Below are 22,246 nucleotides of genomic sequence, written 5' to 3'. Positions count from 1 at the left end.
TGAGGCCTTTCTCAGCCCTTGCTGTTCGATTGTCACAAAGGTGGGGCCCTCTCTCTGTGCTGTAGTCCTTCCAGATGGTAAATCTTCCCCTGCTTCTCCCTTTGTTTCCTATAATGTAACAACTAGAAACAAACTATACATTTAATAAGTTCCCTGTAGATGAAAGTAGAATATCAAGTCCTCATCGGCATGTAGATTGTTCTGACATGAAATCTTAAAAGAGTTAATGGGTAGGTAGGTAGGTCTTCTTAGAGGTGAAAAAGACACAAAACTCATTTAATTATATTGAAGAAAACAATCTGTTTGAGCCCAGCACAGAAAAGACAGAATGATCCTGCATCCAGTGCCACCCTTGCCCCCTTCCTCCTTTTAACTCAATGGTAACTCATTTTATACATTTTCTTCAGTACTTTGTTTTGGCAAGTGGCAGCATGATATAGTGGAGAGATTAGCTGGCCATGTGCAACCATGCCATCTAAGTGTTTAAAAAAAATTTGAGGCTGGAAAAACCTAGATTTGAATGCATTCTCTGTTATTACCTAGCACTGGGGCCTTAAGTTACTGAACATTTCTCAGTGTCAATTTCCTTATTTTTAAAATAAGCACAATAAGGTTTAAATAAGGTCGTTGTGAGGATTATGTAAGGTAAGTTATATAAAGCCTCTTGCCCACAGTAGGAGCTCAGAACTGCCAGTGCTCTCTCTTTTTTTACTGCCCCCCCCCACACACACACACATGAACTCCATATAGATTCGAAGAGAAGTTAGAGGCAAGAAGGTTTGCAAAGGAGAAAGAGGAAGGAACAGGAGAATTTTGTAATACAGTTGAATAAAGGTCAGAAACAAAGAGCTCATAGTTTCGCTTAGACTCCCACCAGCATCTATGCTATAATACCATAAAATCAATGTTTTATAATCAAGAGTAGCTCTATAAGAATAGAAACCTTTCTATTCAACCCTGTATTCACGGGGTCTAGCAAAATTTTTAGAACATAATAAGTGCTCCATCGATATTGGTTGAATGAATAAATAAGCTAGCGCTTAAATCTACAAATCTATAAATTCAATGTTATTTAGAATCTGTTGTAGCACATTTTTTAAAAGTATTATTCTCATAAATCTTTCTCTGGAAAAAGACACTTTCTAACCTTCCTTTGTAATGGAATTTTACCTCCATCTCTGTTTAAGGATTATTTCTTTTGTTCACAGATCAATGATTACAACTTGGTTGTAACCAGCCAAATAATGTTGTTACCAAAGGTCATTTAAGGGACAAAACTAGGTAATTAGTCTGATGAGGGCCTAACTGCCAATCATTGTGATAGAAGAATAAGGAAGTAGATTATATAAATTGAGGAGAAAGATCCGAAGTCTTTCATTCTGTTGCCTCCTCTTCGTTTCTAATTAAGTATTATTTCCAGATAGGTAATACTTTCTTGTGACCAAAAATTCAAACAGAGAGAGAGGTGTCTGTAGGGAAAATCCTGTCCTCCTCTCCACTTTGGCCTAGTCTTATAGTTTTCCTTAGTTCCCAGAGGCAGTGATTTCTTTCTTTCTTCTTTTTTTTTTTTTCTAGAGATCAGGTCTCACTCTGTCATCCAGGTCAGAGTACGGTGACGTGATAATAGCTCACTGCACTCTCAAACTCCTAAGCTCAAACTATCCTCCCACTTCAGCCTCTAGAGTAGCTGGGTCTACAAGCATGTGCAACCGTGTCAACTAATTTTTAATTTTTTTTCTAGAAATGGGTCTCACTTTGTTGTTCAGGCTGGTCTCAAACTCTTGGCCTTAAGCCGTCCTCCCACCTTAGCCTCCTGAGTGCCCAGAGTCAAAGGTTTCCTTTGGATACTTCCAGAGATATTTTTTACATACAAAAATACAAATATTTGTATAACTCTCTTTTTAATTTAAGTAATAGAATATTTCACACTTGCTACATGTTATTGTTTCACATTTAATGTGTCTCAGATTAAACACATGAAGATCAATCCGTCTCATTTCCTCCAATGTCTGCGTAGCATTGCATTGTGTAGATATACCAGAATGGTTTAGCCCATCTTCTATTGGTGGATAGTTAGATTAGTATTATTCTTCCCTACTGAGAATGATGCTGCAAGGAATATATTTATACATACTTTTTTGAAGCGGATATATAATTTCAATCCCAACTTTGTTCTACTCCAGAAAACCTGCTCTAAATTTCTAAACCACCTACAAAATCAAAACTCAAACTTCCACCCCTCTAGGACAGTGGTTCTCAACCCTCCTAATGCCACGACCCTTTAACACAGTTCCTCATATTGTGGTGAAACCCAACCATAAAATGATTTTCGTTGTTACTTCATGAAGGAACTGTATTAAAGAGTCGCAACATTAGGAAGGTTGAGAACCACAGCTCTAGGAGAAAGGAAAGGGCATCGTTACATGACTTCAACTTTCTCCTGCTGAGTTCAGAGAATTCTTACTTGAGGATAGCTTCAGAAAAAGTAGATGTTGTTCATTTAATCACCAGTTCCTGAAAACCCAGGAGAATCATTTTTGTTAAATATTCAGAACAAAATAATTCCACTCTTGAAGTATTTTATGATGGCATTTTACATCTGTGGAGTAGTCAGACCCTAACTTGTTTTCACTTTTGACTTTTTAGAATCCGTTATAACAAAATTTTTAAAAACACTATTTTCATAATACGTTTTCATACTGCAAATTGTTGATTTACCTGCTTTGTACCTTATTTTTTCAACAGTGTAGAAGAAAGTTTCAAGACTTTATTTTGGTCAATATTTGGGTTGTCTGAAGTGACTTCCGTTGTACTCAAATATGATCACAAATTCATAGAGAATATTGGATATGTTCTTTATGGAATATACAATGTTACTATGGTGGTCGTTTTACTCAACATGCTAATTGCCATGATTAATAGCTCCTATCAAGAAATTGAGGTAAACCTGTTTTCTGTCCGTGGTGTGTCCCCTTGTCATCTCACTTTGATAATATGCTACATCTGCGTCTGTCCACTACAGTTCTCACTCATAACAAAGAGGCTTATATCCAAGCAGAGGGAGCCTGGGCCTTTCTATGCATTTGCCACATGGATAGGTAGTCACACACTTTCTGGTGTCTTCTAGGAGCACCAGAGGGACGCCCATGAATTTACTACCACTCTGCCTTTTCTCAGGATATATTTCGGAAATTTTGAAATTGGTGACTGGAAAATATATTGGCCCTAGGGAAATTATTCTCTTCTTGGTTAGCCAACCATTCTTCCCTGTAGAAGAATTATAAGATGCTTGGCAAAGATGGATAATGTTCTTGATCCATTCAGAATGTTTAGTATTCTTTTGGTTTCAAATTAGGCTTGATTTGATACAATTCTTCACCATTGTAGATATGTTTTTTTATGCCCTCCAATTTAAGTGTTCAGTATCTGTTTAGTGCTTTGCTGTTTGTTAATGCCACTGAATCTGTGTGTATGTGTGTTTGTGTGTGTGTGTGCGCGTGCGCGCATGTGTTTGTAGAAAGAGACATTTAATACTTTTTTTTTTTTTTTTTTTTTTGCAGTTTTTGGCCGGAGCTGGGTTTGAACCCGCCACCTCCGGCATATGGGGCCGGTGCCCTACTCCTTTGAGCTATAGGCACTGCACTCATTTAATACTTTTTTTTTTTAATTGAGTATGTCTACATTTTGATTTATCCTAGACCTTGGCCAAGGCTGTACTTCTCATCTTGGCTGAGGCAGAGTGAAGATGGGGACTCAAGGGAATTTGAGCTTGGCCACCCCAACAGGTCTCCCCTACCTGACCTGGTTTAACCAATTTTCAGGTTAGGCCACAGGGGACGTGGATGTGGGGCGGGGATCTTGGGGACCCCCAAGACTGCCTGCCTTGGTCTGGAGGAGATAATGGGGATGGTCCAGGCTTAGGAAGGGGGCCCAGGGATATAGAATATTCTGTCATCAGAGCCTTTGTACTTGACCTAAGGTGGGGGGCGGCAGCGGGAGAAGCTGGGGGCCCGTGGTCCCATGTGAGGTGTGTTGGGGGCATGTGAATGTAGCTGGTGGTGGCAGCTTGTGCCAGAAGGCGTGAAACACACCTCCACGTGCTCTGCTGGGGGCAGTTAAAAAGCTGAAAAGACACTTGGCTTTGTGGGGCAGAAGGGGCAATGAGGACTCTAGGAGAGGACATGTCCTTGGGCAGGGCAGGCCAAGCCCTGGGGACCCTGTTGGCCTCTGTCCCCAGCTACAAGCTGACAGCAGGCCAGGGCGTGGTGAGCCTGCTGTCAGGGGGCAAGTGACAAGTATATAAGGCTGGTGGGTAGCCTGGGCCATGCAGGGCCTGGGGAACCCTGAAGTGGAGGCCGAGGCCTATTGCCAGCCATGGCTGGGAGAGGGTGGAAAATGGCTGGAGGGTCTTGGCTAGGGGTCCTGCCAAAGGGCCATAGACACCTGGGGGCAAGCCCCAGGCAGACAGCCACAGGGAGGCAGGACAGAGGCAGGGAGGGTCCACCCTGGAGGAGCATTAGTATTTCTGAGAGCACCTTAGTGTGAGCATCTCTGTGTGTGTTTTTGAAACTCATAACATAGGTTCTCAAAGCAGAAGTCAGGTCCTCCGCAAATGAAAACTCTGGTACTCTGAACTCCTGCTTGGGTGTGGTAATGGCCGGCAGGGCTGTGTGAACTGAGGGAACCAGCTTCCTTCACCTGAGGAGCCCTCCTCTTCATTTCTTCTGTCAGCTAGGATGGTTATGCCTATTACCATGGGCAGTGCTGGGGATAAAAGGATATGTTACGCAGGTCTAGGCTACTGAGGGACTTAATGGAAGACACATAAACTCCAAAACGCAATTCATCTGGGTACCATTTTTTTCCTTTGCCCTTGAAGTATAATATGCTGTGTCTGTAACCCAGTTTGGGCAGGTCTAGGAGAGGAGGAGGGTGGGTAGAGATTGGAAAATGGTTGGTCAACATGCGTGAATTGGCTGGGGTAGGAGATGGAAGAGAAATTGATCTTTCTAGTTTTCCTTGCCCCCTGAATTTTTCTTTTCTTTTTGCTTTGTTAGTGCGTGGTGGACTGGAAATTCTGATTAAGTGGGACCAGACAGAAACATATAAAAGACAAAAATTTTAGATTAATATCTTTTTATTTGAAAGATGAGAATATTATGTAGGCCTATTAAGAAAAATGTATACAAGTCACCTATTTCAAAAACTTAATTTAGATTCATCATAAGAACCTGCTGGCATCAGTTACTAGAATATTTAGTTTCTAAAATTAGTTATTTCTTTTCTATTTTTGTAACACAGGATGACAGTGATGTGGAATGGAAGTTTGCTCGTTCAAAACTTTGGTTATCATATTTTGATGATGGCAAAACATTACCTCCACCCTTCAGTCTGGTTCCTAGTCCAAAATCGTTCGTTTATTTCATCATGCGAATCATTAACTTTCCCAAATGCAGAAGGAGAAGGCTTCAGAAGGACATAGAAATGGGAATGGGTAACTCAAAGTCCAGGGTAGGTATCAGAAACTTACCAAGACCTCAAAATAAATGTTTTGTCTCTTTTTCCTTGTCTTTTGATGTTCATTCAATAATTTTTATGTGTGAACTTAGAAGATGTTGGAACTGTCCATTCCATAGTCTTTCACAGACTAATACTTAATATCATCATGTTTTAAGAAATCACTTAGTCTTCGTGCTGCATTTGATCAGAAGCTCATATAAACCAACAGATTAAAAACAAACAAAAACTTCTTTAACTTGCTAAAAGTTACCAGAAAGGTTATCATCAGAAAACACTTTGTTTTCCTGTATTCCATGCTTCTCAATTGTTATACTGAAATTAAATAGTACCAATTTTCTCCTTGGTATGTATATTTCACCACCACTATATTCTCCTTTTCTGTAGAAACTGTTTACTGGGCTAAAAGATCTTTTTTCCTTTAGTATCACGTAATTAATACAGGTCTAAGCTCATCCTCAAATCTCCAATAATACCCCTTTATAAATAAATAAGAATGGGTTGCCTTTGAATTGTCCCAGTTGAGTCATACTTTAATTTTAACAAAGAAGATAACTATCATGGTGACACTTTATTATCATGAACTTAATCTTCAGAGATAGAATTGGTATAATAGATGGAAGGATATGGGCAAACCTTAAATAACAGAAAACAGATAGGAGCAAATGTATGGGGCTAAAATATAATCTGGGGGTCAAGCATGGTGGTACACTCCTGCAGTTCAAGGTACTTGAGTGCCAGAGTTGGGACCAGCACTTGAACTCAGGAGTTCAAGGTTGCAGTAAACTATAATTCCACCACTGCACTCCAGCTTGGGCAACAGAGTGAGACTTGTCTCTAAAAATAGTAATAATTGTATATATAAATCTTTTGCCTAAAATTGTGAAAATGGTCTGTGGCTATAATATCCAAGAAGCCCACAGATATCAATGTTATCGTCCTAAAACATACAACTTCCTGAGCAAAAGTAAATGTTTTTCTCTCAGTTGAAGCTGGAGGGGAAAAAATAGGATTAATGCAACTTAATTTCTTGCTTTAAAGATAGATGTGGATTTTTAACACTCTTGCAAGGGTGTCCACTTGCAGCCTTTGGGCCATCTGAAGATTATTTGAGGACTGTTTTGCTCATCTGTGGTGCTGGGTATCACAAAAAGTAAGCATGGACCTCTCCTTTTGCTCACTAGCAGTCGTTAGTATTTGTGGATTGAATATGTGCCCAAACCACTCTTATTCTTTCAATGTGTGGCAGAAAAGAAAAAAGGTTGGACACCCTTGCTAGAATCTCATTGTTTAAGAAAATGGCCTTTTAAATCTTTTTATTTGATCTAAATGGGGACGCTAAGGCTATTGGGTTACAAGGCACTTATTGGGTGTGACATCATATGATTTAAAGTAATATCTCGTATTCAGTGAGAAGCAGGTAATGTGAGGAAGAGAGCCTTGGCATTATAACCTGGGTTGAAATCCTGATGCCCATGACTTATTAGCAAGTAACATGGATAAATCACTTCACCTCTTTGAGCCTTGAGCGTCTCACTTGAAAGAATTTCATAGGGTGATTGTGAGAATTGCATGAGAAGACACAAAGTTCCAGCCTCAACAAATACACCCTCATTCACAGTTTACAAAGTGCTTTGCTGTGCACGAGAACCTGATGCAATGCTGGGAAGTCGGTATCACCATTATCCCCATTTGTTAGATGAGACAAATGAAGCCATTCAGATAACTGCCTCTGCAAGGTCACATAAGCTAGTCACTGCAAAGCTGGTGTGGAATTCAAATTTTCTGGCATCAGATGCCTAGTTATCCCTGCTGTCCCTGGCTGCCCCTTATGCTCAGCAGCTGAGTCCAGGCTTATTGACTTCCTCCCCACAAGTGGTACCTTCAACTTTGGAGCAACTGGTTTGTTAAAGGGACCAGGCTATGATGTCATCCTGGGCAGCTCCTGCTACTGCTGAAATTGACTTTGTTTTTAAGAAGCTGTGTTTTTCTGGGGACCTATTAATGGAGGCTTCATTACTAAAAAAGGAAGTCTCTCAAATGTGGGCACTCACGGCTCTCAGACTCCACTTCTCACACCTTGAAGTTTTCTTTCTGTAGGCAATAGGTTTCATTGACTTCATCCCTGACACCGTCAAATGTGGAAGGGGAAGTACTAAAAATCAGATTGAGAAGAGCTCGCCCACCTGGCTGGAGGCTACCTAGGCCCCTCTAAAGGAAAGATGTGAGGGAAGCTTTCTATTTAGGCTGTCCTCTCCTGCCTGTATCACTCCCCTGACAGGAAAGACTAGCTTTTCTCAGAGAAGATGCTAAAAATAGAAGGAACATTGCGCTCTGACCTCTCAGGAGGCAGGCTTCTTGGCGTCCCAATCTATCCACATCTGGTTAAAAACTGCCATTTTGATTTTGTTTTATAAAATCACAGAGCTGTTTAAATCTCCTTAATACTATCTGTTTGTGCACAGAGCTGTTTAAATCTCCTTAATACTATCCACATCTATAGATACTGTCTGTATATTGAATGTACTACAAATTTGGAGAAATTCTGTTTTTCTTTTTTAGACGAAAGGAAGGAGCCTCAAGATTCCTTTTCAGCCAGCCTGGTATACACCTAACCTCAGTCAATAGTCAGACACTGACCTCCAGTGGCAAACAGGAAAATTAACTTTGTTAGTTAAGGTTTTCTCCTAGCACGATTTTAAAGGAAGTTAAGAGGGTACTTGCCTATCAACGCCACTTCCTCTTCCTTCCTGACATCCCACATCTTCCCGAGTTATAAGGGTGGGAAGTCAGATCTTTTTGGATAAAGGGCCCTGCCTTTGAATTGCACATTTTAGGTTGTAGCTTACCCACAGATTAGAGGCAGTCCCTGTTCATATTCGTACATTCTGTTCCTACCCACTCAAAAGCTAAACCTAAAAAGAAAAAAATAGAGAGAGGAAGTGAAAATCAAAACTCTTTATCCCTGAGACAGTATCCTTATACTGAGACAGTCCAGAACCTGTCTTATACTGAGTTCTCGACTGTCTCAGTATAAGGCCAAGATCATTTGGCAGATGTGTTATTTTGGCTAACATTGTAGCGCTACAAAATACCAGGAGGTACCAGCTGAACATGGGTGTGCTTCTTGTTCAAGTCTAGAAGAACATAGGCTCAGGATCATATTGAACTGCTTCTGTGACACTTTGCCTTCTAGATGCCATGAGTTCATTTTGATAAACCATACAAGGTCCCCAGGAAAAATTGCTTAGCATGAGCCAACATTTTAACATTTTTTTAATATTTTAATTTAATAATTAAATTTATAATTTAATTTTCAATTAAACAATTCCACTATGCTAGTACCTCTTGCCAACATTTTGATAAATGTAAGCATTTAACTCACATTCATTTTTATCTTTGGGAATATATCAAATAACTTATAAAACTCAGCTTGCTTAAAATGTTCCTCAGAAATGTTGACTCCAAATATATTATCCAGGAGATTAAAATGGATTATATTTTTGATTCCAAATGAATGTATTCTAATTTACTAGGTTAATTGTATTTTTTCCTAGTTAAACCTCTTCACTCAGTCTAACTCAAGAGTTTTTGAATCACACAGTTTTAACAGCATTCTCAATCAGCCAACACGTTATCAGGTAAGCCTTCGGTTAAGTCATATCTCTTAATCTGCATGTAGTTCCATATATGTCTGTGTATGTGTTTGTGTGTGTGTGTGTATGTGTGTATAGTGAGTAGAATTATATTCTTCAGATCTGCTATAAAAATAGTACAAAGCAGAGGAAATGAGAAAATAGTATGGGAGTTGGAGGGGATTTTAGAAATCAGAGTCCAAGTACTTCATTTTTTTTTTTAAGTTGAGTAGTAAGAATTTCTTTTGCAATATTGAAAATGAAATGTTGCTACAATTTCCAAAGAACATTTACAAGAATACCCCCTAAGCTGGAGAAGGCAGTGGCAGATAGCATTATTTTAGAAGCAATAATGCTCTCACAGTAGGTGAACCTGACACAGCTTGCCAGGTTTTTCCTTCAGGTGATCCGCTTTTTAAATGACTTGTTAAGGCCAGATGCAATGGCTCACACCTGTAATCCTAGCACTCAGGGAGGCCAAGGTGGGTGGATCACCTGAACTCAGGAGTTGGGGACCAACTTGAGCAAAAGCAAGACCTCATCTACTAAAAATAGAAAAACTAGCTGGGTGTTGTGGTGGGCACCTGTAGTCCCAGCTACTTGGGAGGCCGAGGCAAAAGGATCCCATGAGCCCCAGACTTTGAGGTTGCTGTGAGCTAGGATTTCACAGCACTCTAGGCTCAACTAAATAAAATAAAATAAAATAAATGACTTGTTAGGTCATTTTTTTTTCTTTTTTCTTTTTTTCAGTTTTTGGCTGGGGGTTGGGGGCTGGGTTTGAACCCACCACCTCTGGTATACGGGGCCGATGCTTTACTCACTGAGCCACAGGCACTGCCCCCATCAGCACTACTTTTAAAAGTATTTTTTGCATTTTGATATTAGATGTGATGTGTGAATACTATTCTCCAACTCAGAAGAGATTATATTTATTTTTAATCTAATTAGTCGTTTTGAACATCAAATCCTTACATTTCTCATGTGGTACTTCCCAGATTTGAGGATACATTACGTTTCTAATGTATTGGTGGTGCCAATTAATGGGTATAGTCTTCCTTATACAGTTTTCTTAAAAGCAGGATATTCTGCAAAGTTGTTTGACACGTTGATTATCAAAGCCTTGCATTTAAGATTGTGTTTATATACTATTATATGCTTATTCTTGGCTTACTCCTTCTTCTATTGATGGAAATAGAAGATACTGTCAATATTTAGCTATTAGAAGCAATACTGCAGTATTTTTGTATGCGTAATATTTCAAATATGTGAAAATTTATAGAATTGTCTGGCTGAAATATAAGTCCATTTTTATTTTTTTACCTGTTATCTAATTGATATTGATGGAGCTTGTACCAATTTACTTTCTTACGATAAATAAATGAGAGTGCCCATTTTGTTCTCAATTTTCAAACCATGTGTTACCAAAGTTTTCATCTTAGCCAGACAGGTGAAAATGGTTTTGCTTTACATTTTTTACATTTTTACATTTTTTATCATGAATGAAGTTGACTTTCTTTTATGTTTAATGTTCTATGTGCTTATGACTCAATATATAGTCAATGTATGTTTGCTTTTCTTGTGGGCATTTTGTTATCAGTTAAGACGAATTTTTTACATTTTAAGATTATCAGATTTTGTCTATGATATGAGTTAAGAATTTATTCATCAGTTTTTTGTGTGTCTTTTTAATATTTTAAGAGATTTTTCACCCATCCACAGCATTTTAATTTTTATGTAGCCAACTCTACAAATTTTTCCTGGCTTCATGTTTTGTGTACTATTTGGAAAGCTCTTACCCCATATGAGATTATTCGTTAATTTTTAATCCATATTTCTTTAGTACTTTTACTTTGTATATGAAAGTATTTCATTCATATAGGATATATTTTCATGTAATATATGGGATAGGGATCGAAATATTTTTTTTCCAGCTGAGTGTGTTGAATAACCTATTGATTTGAAATGCCATTTTTATCATTGACTAAGTTTCTATATATTTAAACTTATTTCTAGGCTTTCCTTTCTTTTCCATTGATCTGTCTATTCATGCTGTAAAACTATTTTAATTATTGTAGTTTAAAACAGAAGTCAAACAAATGACAGAGAAACAAAATTCTGCCAATATATTTTAAAAGGTTTATTGTGAGCCAATAAATACTATAACCTGGGAAACACAAACCCAAGAAGCCTTGAGTAAGTAGTCCCAAGGCTGTGAAACTACCGTTTGGCTTCCTTCAGATTAGGGAGGCAGGAGATACAGACAAAGATATAAATTAACACATGGAAGGTATCCATAGACTTGGCCCCAAAAGGCAGGATGTCTCGAAGCAGAAGCTTACAATTCGTAGATGGATTTAGGAATTTTTTTGTTTGGCAATTGGTTGAGATAGTTAATCTTTGACTAAAATTTGGAGTCAGTAAGAAAGTATGCTTAAGTTAAGATACAGGAGTTTGTTCTCTGTCATGCCATACCAGAGCCAGGTTGGAAAATAAGCCATTGTACTGTGTCAAAAAGACCAGTTTTAACAAGATTTTGAGGTTTGTAAAGTGGGATTCTTCAGACCCCTTAGAAAGGAATTTGAGCAAGCTGAAAAGGTCAGAATTCAGTCCTCAGAAGCAAAATGCACACATACACGTACACACAAGTCCTTACTCAGGGCTCTTATTTGATAGAATTTTCCTGGATTTCCTTCTTCCCTCCCTCCCTTCCTTCCTTCATCTCAAGCTGTCGCCCTGGGTAGAGTTCCATGGCATCATAGCTCACAGAACTCTTGGGCTCAAGTGATCCTCTTGCCTCAGTTTTTTTCTATTTTTAGTAGAGACAGGGTCTCACTTTTTGCTCAGGCTGGTCTCGAACCCATAACTCCAGCAATCCAACCGCCTTGGCCTCCTAGAGTGCTAGGATTACGGGCGTAAGCCACCGGGCCAAGCCCTTCTTTATTTTTCCATGTGAATTTTAGGGTCAGCTTATTTGGTCACAAAATATCCTGTTGGTATTTTTATTGTGATTGTGTTATGATGAATTGACTCTCTATGCTGTTCTCTTTTCATTTTTACAAACATGATAACTTGATACCTGTCTCTTTGTTCAGGTATTCTTTGGTATACTCACGGTCATTTTAAAGTGGTCTTCATATTAATTAGGATTAGTTTGGTGCAACTCATACCAAACCACAAAATATCAATCATCAAGTGTCTTAAAAGAAGATAGAAATTTGGTTCTCTGTCGTGTTCCTGATATGGTACTTAACATTGTCATGGACCCAGGCTTTTTTCTCTCATGTTACTGTGTCACATATGGCTCTCAATCTAACATTATCTTCTAGTCTGAGAAAGCTGCTGGAGCTCCAGTTATTATTTCTGCATTCCAAAATTCAGTTAGAAGGTGATAAGAAAATTCTTTCTTGTAGGGAACTTTTGTAAAGTTATACAAACCACTTATCTGTGACAAAGGCTGGAAAATAAAGTTTCAATTTCAAGTGACCATGTGCCAAGCTAAAATACTGGGGGAAAGAATTGGCAGTCTCTGCTGAAGTGGATTATATTATTTGTCATGGTGTTTATCTTTATGTTTAAACATAAATCTCTGTTACTTGATTTATATGTTTCAAGTTTTATCTTTTGACCCTCCATCTCTAAACTATGAAGAAAAGTACTTATTTTTCACCATTTTCCCAATTCTCTTCCCAGCTCTTGCTAGTTAAATAATTAGAAGTGTGGGAGATAGGAGGATACTTTTTTCTACTCCCTTAGGTTCAGTACCTGGGGGCTACTAATTTAGCTGACTAAAGACAGATTAAAGGGGGAAAAATAAAGTTTATTTATGCATACAGTACACATACATGTAGAACTTAGTTGTGAGTAACTCAAAGGATTAGTTAGAATTTGGAGATATATGTATATATCATCTTAACAAAGAGTAAGAAATTTGTGGAGAAATGACAAGACAGAAAAGGTATATGGGTTGCTGGTGTAGTAAATTGTGGAAACATAAATATATGGGGGGAACTCATGGAAGATGAAGTTTTGTAAAGTAGATTTGTGAGACCCTTCTTGGTGCTCACTTTATGACTCCAGTGATAATGGTTATTTTTACTTTTCCTAGTATGGGAAAGGAGGAAGGAAAGATCTTCTTTATAAAAGAAATTTTTATCCTGCTTTTAGGAAGATGGGGGTAGACAGAGAGTTCTTTCCATGTTTGCTATGTTTTAATTGCCTTCAGCTCACAATAATCTATGTGACAAAGTGGCATATTTCTAGAGGGATATATTTTGATCCTCTTGTCAGGATTATACCCCTGATATTTAGTTTTATGCCCATAGTTAAACAGAGTCAGTACTCACCACCAGTCTTTTCAACATAATTTTCTATTAATCTCTTTCTCAGCTTAAGTTTGTTGTCTTGTAGTTTTCTTTCTTTTCTTTTCTTTTTTTTTTTTTTTTGCAGTTTTTGGCCAGGGCTGGGTTTGAACCCACTACCTCCGGCATATGGGGCTGGCGCCCTACTCCTTTGAGCCACAGGCACTGCCCAGTCTTGTAGTTTTCTTCAAGAAAAGTTTATGGGAACTATGTTCTCTGAGTTATTTCATGTACAAAATTTGTTTCTCTTTTGTATATATTTATATTGACTAGCTGTAAAATTCTTAGATGATGCTTCATTTTTTTAAATGTGTTTGTAGATATTACTTCATTGTCTAGAATGAAATGTTGATGGAAGAGTTTGAGGTCAGCCTGATTGTTTTCAACATACAGTTGACCGAAGATTTTGTTTTGAATGCTCCAAACTTTCTTTATCTCTTAAATCCAATAACTTACTTTGATTGTTCTATAGGTAAATCTGTGTCAATTTTTCCTGGCACTGTGACCTTTCATTATATACATTCTGTTTTCCTTTATATCTGAATAAAGGATATATTCAACCCAAATACCTTTTCTGTCTTGTCATTTCTTCAGAGATTTCTTGCTCTTTGTTAAGATGGTATACACGTATATACCCAAATTCTAACTAATCCTTTGAGTTACTCACAACTGAGTTCTGCATGTTGTGTACTGCATGCATAAGTAAACTCTATTTGAATTATATCTTCACACTTATTCTGGTTTTTTTTTTCCTCCATTCTTTTTGGGTGATTTTTCTCAAGTACATGAAGACTTGGAAGGATGGCTGTGATTGAATTCTACTAATTTTAACAATATTTTGTTGAAAACCTGTTAGTTTGGTTATTTAAAGTTAATGGCACACAGATTTGTTAATAAATAGGAATTTGTTATAAGACTCCACAGAAGCTCTGCTCTAAGTCCTCGAGTCTTACTCTCTTTGGTGTCTCTTGTTGGCAGTTCTGCTTTAAAAGCTGGCTTTGCTTTGGAATACCTTTGATCCAGATAGTGCTGGATGGTCTTTGTCCCAGGTGATGATCTCTGGTTCAATCCATGAAAGCTATCATTTCAGGCTTGGTTTTACTAGAAGCATATGGCAATTTTTCTCTACAGGGGCAAAATGAGACATTTGTATTGAGTTCTACTCACAAAGAGGTTCCTAGCACATTCAAGACAACCCTTATTATGCATGGTCTTAGGTTATATAGATACAAAGATAACAGGTCATTCTTTCAAGGATCTTGCCACTAGAGTAGAATGATAGTGTTGGTGAGAAGGTAGCACAGGCAACATACATTCACAGTATGGCTATGGGGTATAGGTATGTCTACAAATTAAATAGAAGTAAATATAAATAAAATGAATTATCAATAAGTGGTACTGAAACCCAGGGAAACCCAGGAGATGGGATATTTAAAAGTCAGTCAAGTAGGAAAAATAGCAAATTCATTCTCAGCTGCCCCAAAGAACAGAATTTAGACAGTGGTTAGAAAGCACAGTTAATTTGTGTGCCCCCCCAACCCCCCCAACCCCCCGTGGACCTGCTGTTTGCTACAATCCTTCTGAACCCCTAGAGCAAAGTGGATTTGCTATGTGGTATACTGATATCCCTAGAAAACAATAACCTGAGTTATAACAGAAGGTATACCTAAACAAGTAAAAAAACCCTCAAATGTTAATAATAATTTTGCAATATATACAGACATGCATCTTTTTATATTTTCAATAATAATTAGAAGTTTTCCATGTAGAAATACTATCTATTTCTGAAGTATTATTCTATGTATTTCATATTTTTTGTTGGTCAGGTTAACTTTAATTCTCTAATTGTTAATGGTATACAATGGATATTTGTATATTGAACTTTAATCCAGAGATCTTGTTGACTCACTTTTAATTTTTTTCTATGTACAAAATTATGTTGCCTGGATAATAATTAAAAAAAAAAAGGAAAGTACGGTGAAGGAGATTTTGGCTCAATACAAAGGAGTTGTTTTCTAACAGCTACAATTGTCCAAAAATGGATTAGACCAGCTGTCTGGGAAACCTAGGAGGCTCTCAATCATAGGTGTTTATACAGAGGCTATGTAATGGTAAGACTGTTAGGAAGTCTCATAATGAGTGGTATGAAAATATGAAAAACAACAAATTCCAAGGTCCCTTCCCCCTCTAAAATCTTACATTGCTATACTTCAGAGTTATTCACACATGTCCAAATCAGTCTTATTACTTTCACTTACACTTTTTGGATTGCTAGTAGTACAAAACCTACTGATGCCAGTCAAATTTGGCTTCTCTATAGAATTAAATGAAAGAATGAATGTACAAGTATTTGATATATTGCTTAACAGTTGTTAGCTGAATTTGAATCAGTACAAAATAAGCAAATGAAGTTTCTGTCTTTTGGGGAAGGAAGAGATCCAATCACCCACTACGTGTACCTCTCTACCCTGCCCCATTGCCTCTACCTAAGAGGTAATCCCTAACCTTAAGTTTGGTTTCTCATCTTATTACCTTGTTTTTTTTATTTTTTCAGATATAATTTGTAGATATTCCTAAAATATGTTACATAGATTTACTTGTTATTAAACTTTCTAAGAATAGTGTCATACTTTGTAAGTCTTCTGCAACTGGAATTTTTCATTCAACAACACTGTGCTTCTAAGATTCATCCACACTGTTGTGTGTGGCTGTGATTCATTAATTTTATTAATGAACACAAGGACATTACATTGTGTAAAATACGATAGATTGTCTGTTTTCCTGTTGATATTTGTTTAGATTGTTTCCAGTTTTTAGACGGAGTTACTAAAAACATTGTTGTATGTCTCTTTCTCTACATGGGTAAGGTTCCTCTAGGTTTTATAACAAGGAGTGGATTTTCTAAGAGAAAGGGAATACAAATATTCAACTTTAAAAGATAATACAGACCAGGTGCAGTGGCTCTCCAGCTGCTAGGAAGGCTAAGTTGGGAGGATAGCCTTGAACTTAGGAGTTGAGGCCAGCTTCTCAACATATTTGAGATCCTATCACTAAAAAAAAAATTTTAATAAAAATTTTAAAATGTAAAAAAAAAGTTGTTTTCAGTCATCTGTTTACACTCATGCCAGTGAAGTATAAAAGTCCCATTGATCTATATCCTTTCCAGAACTTGACATTATCAGATTTATCAATTTTTCCACTTATTAGGGGTAAAATTGTGTTTCTTTTAGTCGTAATTTGTATTTTCCCCTGAAAGAAGAGTTTGGGATTGCTTAGTAATCTTGTTGACCATTCACATTTCCATTCCTGTGAAACACTTTTTATTTTGCACATTTTTAAATTGGATTGTTTCGGTTTTTCTTATTTATTGAATTAAAATTCTTTCTAGATTATTTGTCAGTTGTAAGTATTAGTAATATTTTCTCTGGCTCAGCGCCTGTGGCTCAAGCGGCTAAGGCGCCAGCCACATACACCTGACCTGGCGGGTTTGAATTCAGCCCGGGCCCGCCAAACAATGATGGCTGCAACCAAAACATAGCTGGGTGTTGTGGTGGGCACCTGTAGTCCCAACTACCTGGGAGGCAGAGACAGGAGAATCGCTTGAGCCCAGGAGTTGGAGGTTGCTGTGAGCTGTGATGCCACAGCACTCTACCCAGGGCCACAGCTTGAGGCTCGGTCTCAAAAAAAAAATTTTTTTTTCTCCCAGTCTGTGGCTTGCCTTTTCACTTTCTTTCTTCTTCATACAGAAGTTTTAAAGTTTAATGAAGTTTAATTTATTAACCTTTTCTATTGTGATTAAAATTTTTTATCTTAAAACAAATCCAACCATACCCCAAATTAACAAATATATTCTACTATACTTACTTTTTTTAGAGGATTCAAAAGCTCTGTGTTTCACATGAAAGAGCCACATGAAATTAATTTTTTCTGTCTATGGTATGAAGTAGGTATCCAATTTCATTTTTGCCATATCTATATCACCCTATAAGAGCATTTATTTAGATTGAAAAACAGTCACAATATGTATTGCCATGAGAAGAAAACATGTAATATAGCAGAATATATGGTATTTTAAAAACATAAAATATAATAGACATAGTAATTAGTACATATTTAATATACAAAATGTAAAGAAAAAATATTGGAAGAACATACACCAAAAGTATATGTACATACTTGTACTTGTATACACCAAAGTAACAACAGTGATTATCTTTGGATGGTGGAGTTATCAGTGATTTTAATTATTTCTTTTGTTCTCTTCTGTATTTTCCAAATGCTCTCCTTAAAGCATATATTCATATATTTTTCTAAATAGTGAGAAATAAGGTAGTGTCTATAGGTGATAATGTAGTGTCAGTGCATCTTAAAGAGAAACCGTTAGTTCAAAGAAAAACTAGGAATTGCGATCTTCCAACTTAACTTTTTTTGAAAGCTTCTTTCATTTCTGAGGCCAAAGGGTAGAAAAAATAGCATTTATGAATCATGCATTAAGTCTCAGTAGAAGGTGAAAAAGGGTTAAGCTGAAATCAGGTAACTTTTTTGTAAGTAGTTATACTAAATTCTTCTCCCCTGAGTTATTTACTTTACAGGTATGTAAGGCCCTTTGGAATAGGACCCAGCGTACTTGTCTGTATCATTGGTGATTGAATCTTTTTTTCCCCAACAGCAAATAATGAAAAGACTTATAAAGCGGTATGTTTTGAAAGCACAAGTAGACAAAGAAAATGACGAAGTTAATGAAGGTAAGTATCTCCAGTTTGAGAAACATCCTTTTATAACTTAATAAATCTGGAAAACTTCACACTGATGTGTAGTTTAAAAATACAATCCTGGGTTTCAGTTTGGTTTCCTCCAAGATTGACAGGAGAATCTTATGTTACATTTCTGGAAACTTCATATTTTAAAGAAACGATTATTAACAATGTGGATCAGAGGCGGTTTGTCTCCACTCAGAGTACCCTAACTGATTCTTAGAATGTAAACACTACTGTCTTTCTAGGAGTTTAAAAAATACTTACATAAAATAGTAATTTCAGTTCTGTTTCCAGTGAGTTCAAATTAGTGTTAACATTTTTCCAGTAACGCAGATAAAACAATGACACAAACAGAATTCACATGTGTTTGGAAAAACCTCTATTTTGTTGTCCAGAAACAGATCTCTAACCCATCTTTCTTGTCTGGTGTTTGGAAAAACTTCTATTTTGTTGTCCAGAAACAGATCTCCAACCCATCTTTCTTTTTAACTTGGCTCCTTCCTTAAGCATGCTTTCTTTTGTAAGGCATATCTGAGACAGAGCATCTGTAAAAAATTTTTATCAAATGCTAAAGGGTAGAGCCAAAGCACAGGTCCAGAGTTAGAAAGAAATCAACCTAGGAGAAATGAATTGTCCTAAAAATGGAAACTGTACCTTTTACCACCAATAAGATGCCTCTAGATGTACCTGTACTGATAAGGGAAGAAAGGGCTAAACTTAGTTAAACTGTTGAAGGCTTTGTAGCCATTGTTTGATTAACAGAAGAAATAAATCTCTTATAAATCTCAGTCAATCCAAGGGTATATGTGTACAGAAAAGACATCTATGAATGTGTGATTGAGAACTAGCAAAAAGTCCAGGCATAGTGACCTAGAAACAGTCTCAAAGTGACACAGTTGGAATGGGAATGTAGTTTAGAAAGCAGAAATCTGATCAGTTGTACCATAACCTCCCTTGGGAAGAAAAAACTGAGGGAGAGGAATTGTTTGGCCATAACATCATTAAAAACAAGGAGCTTTCTCTAACATCTTACACAACAGAGGAAAATTAATGAGAATTTTATGTTTTGTACCTTTTTTCAAAGGTCAATTTATCTTTTAAGACAGGTGTTTTTTTTAAAACATTTTAAAAGAAAAAATTGAAATAGCTATTGGAGACTTTATGAGAAAACATTCCTATTGTATCAATTTTACTCTGTTCTTTTCTAAATCTAAAGAGCAAATGACCAAGTATGTATTTTTTAATACAAATACTACAGGTGAATTAAAAGAAATCAAGCAAGATATCTCCAGTCTTCGTTATGAACTTTTGGAGGACAAGAGCCAAGCAACTGAGGAATTAGCCATTCTTATCCATAAACTTAGTGAGAAACTCAATCCCAGCACGCTGAGATGTGAATGATGGATGTAGCAACCTGGAATCACGGCTTTGACTATAGCACAAATGTGGGCAATAATATTTCTAAGTATGAAATACTTGAAAAACTATGGTGTAAATTTTTAGTATTAACTACCTTTATCATGTGAATCTTCAAAAGTTAGGTCTTAATGATTTTACTGTTTTATCATGAAAACGCATTTTATTTCTCTGCCTTGACATTAGAAACAATGACATACCATTGTATTTAAAGGCCCCATATTATTACATTACTGACATTTTAATCTGTTTTAGAGTAAATTCTATATATTTGCACTACCTGTTTGCCTCCAAGAGACTGTCAGCTCCTTGGGGACTGGGACCATGTCTTTATTCATCTTTGTGTTTCCAGCGTCTAGTACAGTGCCTGGTAAACAGTAGGTGCTCAATAAATGTTGTTGAAACCAACTGAACTGCCAACAAAATACAAATGAAAATAAAAGCTCATCACTATGTAGCCTATCTTCCCTTGTCTAAGTGCTGAAGAGATTTTTTGAAAAAATAGAAACCGAAAACATTTTACAACCAGCTGTGACTTGGTGAGATTTTCTTAGAATTTTAGGTGTCACTGATAATCCTAGAACCCCTGTTGAGCCCTGAGTGACGAATTCAACAATGAAATGGGTTAATAGAAAATATGATTACGTTGCACATTTAGTTTTCATAGAATTATCTAAAACAATACATTAAAGATTTTTCTAAAATATATATTGTTTGCATTCTGTCGTAGACATTTATTTGTTGTTTTTCAGTAACGTGAATTTTTTAAAGGTAGGATTACACAGGGTTGTTCTTTCATTATAACCTTCTAATTTCTGCCTCTGGTGTTTTAATGCTAAATAAGATATCAACAACTGATTTCATGCCTTGCCCATTAGCTCCATTCTGAGTTTTGGAGGGTCTGCTTATGGGAAAAAATAGGAAAGAGCCATGACTGTGTGTGTTCCTGGTATGTTTCATTTCCTTTTGAGGCGTTTCTTGCCATCTTTGCTTACAATGATTGACATCTTTTTCTCTTATCAGAGGATTTGAATTCCACTTTGTATACAAAATATATTATGGTCTATCTGTATTTGCCTTAGGACACAACTCAGCTGAATACTGGTAATATCCACAATGCCATATGACTTTAATAGGAAAGAGGAAATAGGCCAGTAAGTCATTTGATTTCTTCATGGACTATGTAACACTCAAAGCATTTTTTAACCAGGTAGGTTTAAATCTTTCAGAGAGTTATGTTTAGCATGCTGAGTCTCTTTAGTTAGTTTATACCAACTTTTAGAGTAATACAAATTATGATCATAACTCAAAGAGGTTTATAGGTCCTTAAAACCAGTTAAATACTTGATACTTCAAAATCTTTGCTACCACACAGGATGACTTTCTAGATATGAAGACAGAAATTAACCCTAAGTGGAGCTACATAAAGTTCTTTAAAGATTATTTCTTAATTTTCTACTTTTTGGGAGTTACAACAAATTAAGAAAAGGACTCTATACAGTTTTTTCTATCATTATGGAATATTTCATTAACTTTTATGCTATGCTAATAGTATGTGTCTTAAACATTTTTCAAACTTTCTGTATTTTATGTCATGCCTCAGATCTGAATAAAGTATTGAATTTTTCCATTGCTATATATTATTATACATTTTATTAAAACAGTAAAGATATGGAGTTTTTATAATAGATAATAGTTTTGGTTTTATATTGTGGTCCAGGATTCCTGGTGTGGAAGATTTTGCTTATAGTTATGGAACAGAATATTTAGTAATTTTCCTATTTGTGGCTGGAAAAATGCTGAATGAAATAGTGGCATATTCATCTAGGGATATTCAGGTAAGAATCCTTGGGATCTGGAGAGCACAGAGCTATGAAGATAAAGCTCCTGGTCTCTATATCATGTGTGTACATACTTTATTTGTTTATGCCTCTCATTATTGTAAAACTCTTGACAGATTATTTTTATTTACTATTCTTATATAAAACTGATACAGTTTTACTAGTTCCTCTTCTTCCTTTTTCATAGTTTCAAGGTGTTAGCCAAGAAGGAGGCTATAGTGACAAGGTATAGTGGATGCTGTTGTTTTTATTTTTTATTTTTATTTTATTTTGTTCAGACAGAATCTCACTCTGTTGACTGGGCTAGAGTGCAGTGGCATCATCATAGCTCACTGTAACATCAAACTCCTGGGCTCAAGGGTTCTTCCTGCCTCTGTTTCCTTAGTAGCTGAAACTAAGTCTAACTAAGTTTTCTTCTCTTTTTTTCTTTTGCTGTTGGTGTCTTTGATGCCCTGCCCAGATGCTCTCTACTGGGCCGGGGCACTTACCTCCCAGGCACTCCTGTGCAGTTCCCAGCTAATCACTTCTCCCTAAGAATTGCCTTCAACAGAAAGAAAGTAGCTTTGCCATGGATGTTATGCCCCTCTTTCTGCATGGCTTACTTGGGGGCAGAGGGCAAAACAGTTTGTTCCCTTGTCTCAAGGTGGGGTCAACTTTTTGGTGCACTTCATTTCCCAGAGCTCCTAAAGAGATTAGGCTGAAGCAGCTTCAGGCTAGTTTCT

General features: G+C 36.8%; 1 protein-coding gene across 1 annotated transcript in view; it reads left to right on the top strand.

Moving 5' to 3' along the window:
* Window positions 1-20,142, top strand: part of TRPC3 (transient receptor potential cation channel subfamily C member 3) — a 62,768-nt gene extending 42,626 nt beyond the window's left edge. The window contains exons 8-12 of the mRNA XM_053574702.1: window positions 2,746-2,941; window positions 5,302-5,511; window positions 9,075-9,158; window positions 18,180-18,255; window positions 19,526-20,142. Of these exons, the coding sequence (XP_053430677.1) occupies window positions 2,746-2,941; window positions 5,302-5,511; window positions 9,075-9,158; window positions 18,180-18,255; window positions 19,526-19,668 (709 nt within the window). The 3' untranslated portion in view covers window positions 19,669-20,142. The remainder of the gene's footprint in view (window positions 1-2,745; window positions 2,942-5,301; window positions 5,512-9,074; window positions 9,159-18,179; window positions 18,256-19,525) is intronic.
* Window positions 20,143-22,246: the final 2,104 nt, after the last annotated feature.

This window comes from Nycticebus coucang, chromosome 1 (assembly GCF_027406575.1).
Source record: "Nycticebus coucang isolate mNycCou1 chromosome 1, mNycCou1.pri, whole genome shotgun sequence".
Lineage (NCBI taxonomy): Eukaryota > Metazoa > Chordata > Mammalia > Primates > Lorisidae > Nycticebus > Nycticebus coucang.
The sequence above is the reverse complement of the archived record's forward strand: the minus strand, read 5'-3'. Positions and strand labels throughout refer to the sequence as shown.